At 36.2% G+C, this 13,020-nt stretch overlaps 1 protein-coding gene across 1 annotated transcript in view; it reads right to left on the bottom strand.

The window, feature by feature from the left end:
• The window catches only part of LOC105062707 (uncharacterized), a 67,149-nt gene that overhangs the window by 31,308 nt on the left and 22,821 nt on the right, over window positions 1-13,020 (bottom strand). The window contains 1 exon segment of the mRNA XM_074370851.1: window positions 6,966-9,462. Within this exon segment, the coding sequence (XP_074226952.1) occupies window positions 6,966-9,462 (2,497 nt within the window).

Below are 13,020 nucleotides of genomic sequence, written 5' to 3'. Positions count from 1 at the left end.
AATTTGTTGATAGGGTAAATTTTTTTTAACATACTGATAAGTAAAAAAGTTAGAAAATAGTTGCATGGTATAATCCCAGTTTTGAAAAAATATTATACAGAGGTGTTTGCCTACGTCACATGAGGCATAGTAGACCAAAGTATTTACAGTATGTAACTGAGTGGTGAGTTTGAATTTTCAAATAATTTCACTTACACATTGAGTTTTTCTGTAGAATTTTATTTGCAATGTTCAGGAATTGATTTCAAATCAGTCTACTGAGGTCTCATTTATATATTATAATATTTACTCCTTTTAGAATATAGTTCTATGAATTTTGAACAACATATACACCAAAATCAAGATATGGAACATGTTCATCACTCCAAACCATATTGCATGTGAGATTCATCCATGTTGTTGTATTAGTAGTTTATTTTTACTGTCGAGCAGCACTCCATTGTATGGATATAACATAGTTTATTTTTCCCATTCTCCAGGTAAAGGATATTTGGGTTGTTTTGAGGTTTTTCAGTTATAGTAATGCTGCTATAAACTTTTGCATTCAGGTATTTGCACGAACTTGTTTTCATGGTATTGCTGTGATGTATGCCACGTGAATGTTCTTTACAAGAAATTGCCACACTGTATTTCAAAGTGGCTGTAGTGTTTTGTATTTCTATAGCAATGTCTGAGAGCTCCAGTTGCTCTTCATCATTTTCTGCACTTGGTATTGTCTTTTTTTTTTTTGTTTGAAGAACAAATTCATTCTAATAGGTGTCTAATTCTATCTCATTGTGGTTTTAACTTGAATTTCTCTAATGACTAGTGATGTTGACCCTAATATCATGTCCTTATTTCACAACTATATATGTTCTTTGGTGAAGTGCCTGTTGAAAACTTTTACTTGTATGTTAAAAAAAAGTGGGCTGTTTTCTTAGTACTGAGTTTTGAGGGTTCTTTATATATTTGGAACACAAATTCCTTTTAATGTATGTTTCAGAAACATTTTCTTCCAGCCAGTAGTTTCTCTTTCTATTTTCCTAAGTGCATTTTGAAAAGCAGAGGTTTTAAACTTTGATAAAACCCAACTTATCAAACTTCCTTATATGTATTATACTAAAAAGTCCTTGCCTACTCAAGATGACAAAGAAAATTGTCCCATCTTTTCCTCAAAGACTTCTATTGTTTAGGATTTACATTTAGGTCTAAAATCCATTTTGAGTTAATTTTTATTTGGTGTGATGTATAGGTTGAGATTTATTCTTTTGCACATGGATGTTTAATTATTCCTGCACACTTTAATGAAAGACTGTGTCTCTCATTGAATTGCCTTGGCATGTTTTTCGAAAATCAACTGACCACATTTGTGAGTCTATTTCTGGACTCTATTATGTTCTACTGTTGTACGTAGTTAGCCTTTTATTAGTACCATATTGTCATGAATGGATGTTCAATTTTGTCAAATGCTTTTCCTGCATTTGTTTCCTCTTTTTTTTTCCCCTGTGGATACAGTGAATTAGGCAGTTTGACTTTTGTATATTGAAACAATTTGCATTTCCAGAATCTATACCACTTTGTTATAATGCATTATGCTTTTTATAAATTGCTGAATATGCTATGATAATATCTTGAGGATTTTGTGTATATGTTCATGGATATTGGTCAAGTTTTCTGTTCTTATAATGTCACTGTTGGATTTTGTAATCAGGATAATGCTAGCTTCATAAAATGACTTAGAAAGTTTTTTCTTCTATTTCTGTAAGAAAATTTTTTTGTAAAATTAGAATCGTTTTTTTCCTTGTATGTTTCACTAAATTTTTCAGTAACACCATCTGCCCCTAGATTTTCTTTGTTAGAAGTTTTTAATCTGTAAATTCAGCTTTTTGGGGAGATATAGGAGTATTCAGATTGTCTACTTCTTGTATATGCATGGGTAATTTGTGTCTTTCAAAGATCTTGTACCTTTTGCTTAAATTGTCAAGTTTATAGGCATAAAGGTGTTCCTAACATTCATGGGGACCTCATCACCTACAAACCATGCAGTGTGTGGACACTCTGGGGCTGCTGCTCCTGGTGGGAGGCAACAGGCATCACTTGCTCAATATAGTCTAATTCCATTTGGATCAGAGAACATTGCGTGATTTTACTTCTTTTAAAGTTGCATGGTTTGTTTTATGAACTAGAGTATGGATTTATCTTGGTGAATGTTCCAAAAGCACTTGAAAGGAAGGCGTATTCGACCACTGTTGGATGAAGTGTTCTCTGAGTGGCAAATAAGTCAAATTGGACAGCAGTATTGTTGAAGTCTTCTATATCCTTACTGCTGTCCTGTCACCTTGTTTTTATCAATTACTAAGAGAACTACTAAGGTTTCAAAATATTTCTGGTTTTCTATCAGGTTTTGCTTCATGAATCTTGAAGCTGTTTTTGGATGCATACATATTTAGCACTGCACATCGTCCTGGTGTATCCCTGACAATATTCCTTGTACCAATTCTTCGCTGATATTAATATAGCTAGCCCAGCTTTCTTTTGACTAGTTTTAGCATGACATACCTTTTCCCATCTTAGTCTTTTAATCTAATTTATTTATATTTAAGAGTTTCTTTTAGGAAACATATAGCATATAGTTGGGTCTTGCTTTTTTATCCAATGGGACAATCTCTGTTTTAAGTGATGAGTTTATTTTACATTTAACTTACGTTTAATTTAATGTAATTATTGATATCACTGGTTTTAACCTAGCATCATGCTAACTGTTTCCTATATGTACCATGTGTTACTCAATTTTACTGTCTGCTTTGGGTTATTTTTTAGAATTCCATTTTACATCTACTACTGGTTTATTAGTTATGTGCCACTTAAAACTTTTTCAGTGGGTGCTCTCGGGCTTATAATGTACATCTATAATTTTTCAGTCTACCTTCTAATAATATTACACCAATTCACATAGTGCACAACAGCTACTTCCAATTGTTTTCTGCCCTGTTTTATGGTATTGTTTGTTACAACACATTTTACTTTTATATATGCTATAAACTCACAAAACCTTTCTCCTATTTTTGCTCTAGTGAATTATATTTTCTAGTGATTAAAAATAAGAAAACTTATTTTATATTTACTTCCATTTTAACCATTTTCAAAATTCATTGTTTCTTTTGGGAGATCCAAGTCTATTTCTGGTATGATATTCTTCCAGCCTGTAGAAGATTCCTTTAGTATTTCTTGTAGTGCTGGCAGTATATTCTATTAGCTTTTGTTCATATGAAAGTATATTTATTTTGCATACTTTTTTGGAAGATTTTTTTCATTGGGTTGGAATTTCTGATTCACAGTACTTTGTTTTAGAATTAAAGATGCTACTCCATTGTCTTCTGGCATGCATGGTTTTTGATGAGAAGTTTCCTCTTTTTCTCACCTCTGTTCTTTATATGTAATGCGGCCTTTTTCTGTCAGTGTTTCCTTTGCATTGTTCATTTTCAGCTTTCTGGCAATAATGTGCCTTGCTTTTTGTTTTTGTTTGTTGTTGTTGTTTTTTAAAATCCTGCTTGTGTATTCTGAAGTTCTTGGTTTGGGTGAAGTCTTTTACTATTTAAAAACATTCTCAGCTATTCTCTCTTCAAATACTTTTCTTCTCATTTTGTCTCTCCTTCCCCCCTGGGTTTCCAATTATACATAAATTAGACCACAAAAATTTCCCCACAGTTCTTGGGTTCTCTATTCTGTTTTCTTCACACTTTTTTAAAAACTTTTTTTTTTTATTGAGTTATAGTCATTTTACAATGTTGTGTCAAATTCCAGTGTAGAGCACAATTTTTCAGTTTTCTTCACATTTTTTGTGTTTCAGTTTGGGTGACTTCAATTGGCCTTTATTCAAGTTCTCTGACATGTTTCTCAGCTGTGTATAACTTACTTATGAGTCCTTCAAAATCATCCTTGGTCATAAATTCTTTTCTAGTATTTCCCATTTGATTCTTCACTAATTTCCACCAAAAATCGCCCCAACTGTTCATGTATATTGTCTGCCTTTTCCATGAAAGCATTTAACACACCAGCCAGTCACATAAAATTCTGTCTGGTATTTCAGAAATGCGGTCGTCTCTAAGTGTGGTTCTATTGATTGTTCTGCTGTCTCCTGACAGGGTGTTGTCTGTTCTTTTTTTTAATCTTGTAATTTTTGATTGAATGCCAGATCCCATGTATCAAACAGTAGACACTGAAGTAAACAGTACTTTTGCCTGGAACTGGGCACTTGTTCTGCTAGGACGTTAGCGTGGGGCGTTGAATCAGTCTGGTCAGGTATTAAGTTGAAACTGGATTCTGTTATTGCAACAGTTGTCTTCAGTACACTGCTTCAAATGTTTCTAATGTTACCTTGTGCTTAGGGTAGGGGTTGGAGTGCTGATGGATTTTTCTCAATGCTCCTGCTCCACCTTCAGCTTTTGGCTATCCCTGTGCACTTGTGCCACAGAAGGATTCTCTGTCCATGTTCTTGCCCTTTTCCCAAGGCAGCCTGCTATGACATGTCACTAGGAGTAAGCCAGCCTATTTATGGGGACCAGGGACATTCTTTATTGTCTGGGCTTAGTCACAGTCTTGAATAGGGATTGAAGGGGTCAGAGACCTTATGCATTTTGGGGAGCTAGGACCTGATAAACTCAAAAAACAAGACAAGCTCTCTCCCCTCTCAAGCTGTGAACAAAAAAAGCAGGTGACTGTGAGCAAACTGAAGACAAGACATAAAATGACAGAAGTTAAGAGAATTAAAGAAAAGCTTGACTGACCTGGACCCAGATCCTATCCTCCTTGTATCTTTTCACTTATATGAACTGAGAAATATATTTGGTTCAAGCAACTCGAGTTAGATTTTGTTACCTACAACTAAGAGCATCCTAACTGATAAAACCACCATTAGCTCATATGACCTTCCCTTGGAAGTGAGGGTAGTAAAGAAATGCATTAAAAGCCCTGGATTTCTAATCATACTGTGAAACCTGAGTTAGCACCTTGGAAGCCTGGTTAAGCCAGTGCCTTGGTCACCCTTTTCATCCAACAGGGAGAAATCTGACAGAAAATAGTTTGCTAATTTATAGTACTACTGAATTGTACTAGGACATCGTAGGCTGCATGGGCTTTGAGACCTAAAGAAATTTACAGAAAGGTAAGGTTGCCAACACCTAATTTATCTGTATCCTCTGGAGACTTTTGAAAATTAACTTCAGGCGTTTTATTCTTTAATTTTGGCCATAATGCCATCTAAGGAAATAGAGCAATCATGTTATGAATTCTTAACTATAAGGGACAATGTCTCAGTAGTTTATTGTTTTGGTAAAATTAGTAAATGTTAATTGTGAATTAAAAAAATAAAGTACAAAAAAGAGTAAACCAAAATTTTGCTTGTCACATAAAACCACGGTATACACGACAGTGAGAAATCTTTCACAGATAATCTATTAAACATGTATTTGAACAGACATGTATATAGACTTAAGGTAACTGGATATTATGAAGGTACAATCCACATTTTTACTAAACAATATGCATGATTCTTTCCTGTCATTTTAGATTGATCTCATACTTTCCATAGCTCTGTATTACAGGAATGTAGAGAAATTTAACCAAACTCATATTAATTTCCTGTTTAAAAATTACCCTTATGTATACATCATTTCTTTAAAACCGCTTTATCCTAAATTATTATTCTATGATTTCCAGATGAGTATGTACACTTTAAATTTTGACGTATATTGTCATGACTCTTCTCTAACCGACTTGTACTTTTCATTCCCTCCAACAAAATGCTTTGTTCTTGACAACAGAGATTGGTTTAGAGAAAATCCTAATAATCAGCAAAATGTTTAGAAAAAGTCAAAAGTTTTCCTTTCGTTGTGTGAGTGGAAGGAGTATGGAGATGGAAAACTTAACAAAATTAAAGTCCTCCAAACTTGCCACAGATCCTGCCCGAGGAGGTTTGGATTAAAAATCAGGTCTTAAAAATCAGTCAGATCAAAAGGACCTTGATGGAAACATGGAAATTAAAAAACCAAGTATTGTAATTTTGACATTTATTAAGAAAGTATTTTTCATCAGTAATAATTTCTGACACTTTCCAAATATTACAGTAAAACTCTGCCTTAACACACAGGGCAGGAGTAAAAATTCAATTATGTAAAATGCAGTGTTCCATTTTTGCAGTGTTAACCAGAAACATTGTTTATCAGCTTATGCATCATTTAAAGTGCACATAGGTGTACATACATACACACACACGCAGCTAAACTTAAATGGTTGTATACCATATTGTAACAGACCAAATGGTAAGACACTCAGCTCATCCCTGCTTATGAGGGACAAAGGATGCAAACCAGTCCTAGTTGGGTTACAACCAAATTCATGTAATTTCAGGTTGCAATTTCGCTGATGTTCTACATTTCAAATAATATTTATTTGCTTGAAGTGCTTATATTAAGGTTACCTGCAGGGGTCCTCCTCCAAATACACTTTTAAATGATTTTTTGGGGGGAAATTAAAATTTTCAAACATGATACCTTTACACACTTTTAGTCATTTAGCAAAAAGTCCTGAGCACCTACACTGAGTTGTGCAATGTCATGGTTTCACAGACTTAGCAATGAGTGAAGCCCCTTCTCTCACTAAGCTTTCAGTCCAGTGGACGTGGATTTAGGTACGCTCATCCTTGTACTTTTCTTAAAGCCCTGACCATACTCTTATCTTTTATAAGCCCTACTGAAACAACTGGTTAAAGTCACATGCAATGACTGATGTTTAAGTTCTCACAAAATCCCACATGGAACCCCTCTTGTTAGATGTCTCTGCTGTGTGGTCTCCTGACTACTGTGAATGTTGATGTTGGGCAGAAATATTACATTTCATGAAAAATTCTTTTTCTACTTTATGAACTCTATAGTGAATGGAAAATTTCCACTCCCATTTGAGGACTTCAAAAGAGGACACCATTTTACAGAATCTCATTTCTGTATGGATTCTCTGATGAAGGATAAGCTTTACCATACTCTTCACTTTTATAGAATTTATCACCACTGTGGACTCTTTGATGAATTAGAAGACCTGAGCTCCAACGGAAACCCTTACCACACGCATCACATTTGTATGGTTTCTCTCCTGTGTGGACTCTCTGATGAGCCTGAAGGTTTGATCTCTGACTGAAGCCCTTTCCACATACCTCACATTTGTATGGTTTCTCTCCAGTATGGACTCTGTGATGGGCTTGAAGACTTGAAAACCCACTGAAACCCTTACCACATTGTTCACATTTATAGGGCCTCCCTTCTGCGTGGACTCTCTGATGTGCTTGAAGACGTGAACTCTCACTAAAACCCTTCGTGCACACCTCACATTTGTATGGTTTCCCTCCTGTGTGGACCCTCCGATGTGCTTCAAGGCGTGAACTCTGACTAAAGCCCTTCGCACACATCTCACATTTATATGGCTTCACTCTAGTGTGGACTCTCTGATGACCTTGAAGATATGCTCTCTGACTGAAGCCCTTCCCACATACCTCACAGATATACGGTCTCTCTCCAGTGTGGACACTCTGGTGGCTTTGAAGGTATGACCTCTGACCGAAGCTCTTACCACACTCATCACACTGGTATGGTTTTTCTCCCGTGTGGACTCTTTGATGGGCCAGAAGAGTTGAGGCCTTACTGAAGCCCTTATCACACTCTCCACATTTATAAGGTTTCTCTCCTGTGTGAACCCTCTGATGAATTTGAAGATTAAAGCTCCAACTGAATCCCTTCCCACACTCTTCACATTTGAATGGTTTTTCTCCAGTGTGGACTCTCTGATGGCCTTGAAGGTGTGAACTCCGACTGAATCCCTTCCCACACTCCTCACACTTGTACGGTTTCTCTCCAGTGTGAACTCTCTGATGGCCTTGAAGGTACGAATTGCGACTAAAGCCCTTTCCACACTCCTCACATTTGTATGGTTTTTCTCCACTGTGGACTCTCTGATGGGCTTGAAGGTATGAACTCCGACTGAAGCCCTTATCACACTCCTCACATTTATAAGGTTTCTCTCCTGTGTGGACTCTCTGGTGAACATTAAGAACTGATCTATGACTGAATCCTTTACCACATGCACTGCATTTGTATGGCTTCTCTCCAGTGTGGACTCTCTGATGATCTTTAAATTTTGAATTCCAATTGAAGCCATTTCCACACTCTTTATAAGGTTTCTCTCCAATGTGAATTTTATGATGGCCTTGAAGATACGAATTTTGGGCGAAGCTGTTATGACATGCATAATGTTTATATGGTTGCTCCCTAGTGTGGACTATCTGAAGGTCCTGAAAATGTGAGGCCAGACTGAAGCCATTACCACACTCCTCAGAATTATAGGGAATCTGTTCTACATGAACTCTGTGCTGAATGTTAAGATCTGAGTTACAAATGAAACCCTTCTCACAATCCACATCTGTGTATAGTTTCTCTTCAGTGTGGATTTTCTGATGGGCTTGAAGACAAGAACTTCGAGTAAAGACATTCCCATTCTCCTCATATTCATGGGATTTCCCCTCAGTATGGACCCTGCAAATACCATTAAGTTCTAAGGTATGACTGAAACCTTTCTCATAAATGGTGCATCTATAGGGCATCTCTCCGGTGTGAGTAATTTCATAACTGTTATGAGAGGAACACTGGTTGAAGTTCTCACCATATTCACATTTACATGGCTTCTCCTCTGCGTGTACTTTCCGATGGGATTGCAGAGGTGAATCCTCAAAAACACAGTCATCTCCTCTATGAACGCTTTGATGAATATGAAGAACTGAACTGTAACTACAGCCCCTTCCACATGGACTGTATGAACGGAGCTTCCCTTCTAACTGTAACTGCTGGTGAACTTCAGAGCTAGAGTCATCACTGACGGCTTTCCTGTACTCATTGCCAGGGTGGGGCTTCTGCCCTGTTTGAATTAAGCCTTGATTAAGCGATGAAACCTTCGTGACATCTTCTCCACAGTCATGGCAGCTATAGTTTTTCTCTGCTCTGTGTACACCCCGATTATCATTGTGATGTGAAATCCAATTGATGCTGTCAGACTTACAGAAATCATTTTTCATGGAAACTTGCTGACATCTACACTGATAATTTCGTGACTCCATCAGATACATTTTCCTCCAAGAATACTGGGCTCTCCCAGAGGGAAATTCTTCATTTTTTATGTAACTGGAACCATCTCCTAAATGAGTCAATAGATAGTTCTCATCTTCAGAAACCTGAATTGGTATTCCTGCCCAAACCTGACAGGGGGAATCACCTTGTTTTTGCAACTGAGAAATGTTCCCTTGAAAATCTTTCATGGAATCTTGACACCTGGTTGACCCTCCTCCACTTTGTTGCCAGGTCTGCCAGGTGGAAAGCTCTTTGGGGGAAAGGCAGCTTAATCCCGCTTCTTGAATACTTTCCATATTATGTTGACTCTTGGTTCCTATAAGAATAAAGAGAATTTAAACATGTGCTTGGTGGATGCTTTTATTCAGAGATTTCAAGATTTTGCACTTAGATCATGACACTTCAATAAAGTAGAGGAAAATTCATGTTATTACCTCTGACAGTACTTAGAAAATGGCTCATCTTTGGCTACACCAATAACATAAGTAGGAGCCACAGAATTCAGGGTATTTCAATTCAAAGTCAGGGATCTGCAACACAATCTGGACATTAAGGATAGTGGCTCTGTTCAAAAGGCCTAGTTAAACCAAACACATATGAGCATGGGTTTATGATGGGTTGCCTGGAGTTCCCAAGGAGAAAACAGCAGAGGGTAGTCTCAAATTGGAAAGAATATACTTTCAAGTGGACAAATGCTTTTGCCTTTTCTTTTTTCTCTGGCACATGAGCATATTATTGTTTGTTTTTAAGAAGATCGTGTGTTAAATGCTGTGCAGATGAAGGTAAACAAAGACCTTTAATCTGTGCTTGAGGCATCAGAAGGCTTATCTTTAATGAGTTATTATCTTCATGAGAATAATAAGCTCTTCTAAGTCACTGTAAGCCATTATCAGTTTTACTCCTTCCAAAAGATATTTTGCAATTATCAAGGACCATGGTGCAGGTCAGAATGTGAAACACTGTGACAGAATTCAACTCCAAAGACATTAGAAAAAAATGGAGGCTGACAGAAGGAAGCACAGGGAAGTTTCATGTCACCTGTTAGGTGTCCTCTGAGGCAACTCATTAAGCAAACAAAACTCAACGAAACGCTGACTTTGGCTTGCATCATTTTGTGGGATGATTACTTCAATGTTTAGGAAATTTGAGGCACAAGAAGAGTTGAAGATGGGCATGTTTGGGTGGAAATGGTTTATCTGTTAGTTATTAAAGCTCAGATTCTCAGCAGGCAGCAAATCTTCATATCCTGGTGAGAAGTATCCCCCCTGAGGGCAACTGGTCCAACAGGGTTGAAGCAATAACATGTACTCCCCTAACGCCTGGCAGTACATCCTCTTTCAGCATCCAAAAAAACAAAACAAAACAAAGACCTAGTAAAAGAGGACTTTTTCATAACATGAATATTATCCTCAAACATAATTCTTCCTTATCTATTTGTGTTTTTCTATCTCCACAATGGAATATTTACCCACAAGGACAAGCACTCTGTTGTGTGCACTGCATTACCCTCACTGCCTACAACACTTCTAGCGAACAGCAGTTGTTCAAAAAGCATATAATGAATAGATCACAGTTTGAGTCACTCTCACTCACAGAACTAAAAGGGCGCGTATGTGAAAGTTATTTTTCATGGGAAAGGACTGGTGATGGCAGTTTTACTGCAAAGCTGAGAGGCTGTATGAGAAGTAGGGCTACACTCAGGGGTATCACCTGCTGTTGAGAAAAGCAAAGGTTAAAAGAATCTTGTGGGTTCTGTCTTTTTTAATTTTCAAAATTACCTTTGAAATGTAGGTTTTTCTCCACAAAATCTTACAGCTTAAAAAAAAAAAGGAAAAAAATAAAAGGTTCCACTGATGATTGTGTGGCATGAGGCTCTGGGGCAGGGCATTGACTGCAGGGTGACACTTTACAGCATGCCCGTAAGTACTCATCTTAGTACTTTAAAAAAATGTTCAGCAATGTCTCTGGCTTCTCAAATGCAAAGCTTTCAGCCACTATATTAATATTTTATCACCTAAAAATGAAATGAAGGGACATACTACAGAAGGAATGTTAAATAAATAACTTATATGTGAGCAGTTTGGGCTTCCAGCTAGAGTTAATAATAATGCTTATAGTTTAGTCTTGGTATCGTCAAAAACACTCAATATACATTCAAGAAGATACAGTTTAATATGTCATGTCTTTTGGGACTGATGTGGTGGCTTGAGAACATGAAAGAAGCTTGCTAGTCAAAGCCCAATTTCTTACGAAGCACCTGTTTCAATACAAATTTGTACACACGTAATTTATAACATAAGAATCTCTCAAATACATAAAGATTAAAATTTCTTTCTGACCAGTGGTTTTAATGTTAAAGGGACAGAGAAAGGAAAATAAAAGTTTCACTAAGGTGAAACTTAGTTTCAGCGTCTTATGGAAGAGATCATACATTTAACAACGTTAATTTTTATTATACCCTTAGTGGTACATACTGAAACAACTTATTTGTCATTTTCTCTCCATATATCAGCAGTTAAGTTCTATTTTAATATCAGTGGTAGCGTGTTGATGATAAACTGTATTAAGTTTATAAAAGAACATCATAAGATGGAGAAAATATGCACTGCAGAGAGCACTGACCGACCTCACTCGGAGTAACAAGGATAAGAATTTACTTAATCTCCTTAGTAATTCTGCTTTAGAGTTTGGGAAAGTTTAATCATTCCAACATCCTGTATCAATTAATTCAACAACAAAGATGTTATATTTATCATAAATACCAAATAATTCTTTTAAATTTAATGCTTATCCATAATGCATTAACAGAAAAAAAATCTCTTTATATTTTCTTTTTCTCTTCTTCAATAGAAGCTACTCAAGAAATATCAACTCAGGCAACCCAGGCTGATGTCACCCTGCATTCTTATTCTTACTACATTTATAGATAGTAAGAGAAACCAAGGCATTTTCTGGACAGTATCAGATACAGTAACAATAATGTCTTGATTATAGACTCATACTTAACCTGCTGTGCTGGCTAATCTCTTGACCATACCTGAGGCTTACCTCTCTCTAACAAAGTATTGATCTTTTTTAAAAAAAAATTGAAATACAGTTGATGTAAAATATTGTTAGTTTACATAGTGATTTGACATTTGCATACATTATAAAATGATCACCATATTAAGTCTAGTAACCACCTGTCCCCATACACGGTTATTATAATATTATTGCCCATATTCCTTATGCTGTATATTACACCCCTATGACTTCTTTATTTTATAACTGGAGGCTTGTACCTCTTAATCCTCTTCACCTGTTTCATCCTCCCAGAGTATACTTAACCTTTAGAGGACTTCCTGTCCATCTCTACTTCTTTTCCTCACAACTGAATGAATTCTGGCTTCCTGTTTGGAAGATAATTATTTATTCAATTTCTTTACCAGATATAGGTCTATTCAAATTGTGTATTTCTTCTTGTGTAAGTTTTGGCAAATTGTGTCTTTCAAGGAATTGGTCCATTTCATTTAGGTTATCAAATTTGTGGGCAGTTTGTTCACTGTATTCCTTTATTATCCCTTTCATGCCCACAGGTTCTGTAGTCATGTCCCTTCTTTCATTTCTGATATTAGTAATTTATATGCTCTCTTTTTTTCTCAGTTAGCCTAGCTAAGAAGCTTATAAATTTTATGCATCTTTTCAAAGAATCAGCTTTTGGTTTCACTGACTTTCTCTACTAATTTTCTACTTCCAATTCTTATTTTTTTCTTCTACTTACTTTGGATTTAACTTGCTCTTCTTTTTCTAGTTTCCTAAGGTCGAAGTTTAGCTGATTGATTTTGGATCTTCTTTCCTAATACATGTATTCAATACTATAAATTTTCCTCTAAGC

Source organism: Camelus bactrianus, chromosome 9, assembly GCF_048773025.1.
Source record: "Camelus bactrianus isolate YW-2024 breed Bactrian camel chromosome 9, ASM4877302v1, whole genome shotgun sequence".
In the NCBI taxonomy this organism is placed as follows: domain Eukaryota; kingdom Metazoa; phylum Chordata; class Mammalia; order Artiodactyla; family Camelidae; genus Camelus; species Camelus bactrianus.
This window is presented reverse-complemented; position numbering and strand designations above follow the sequence as displayed.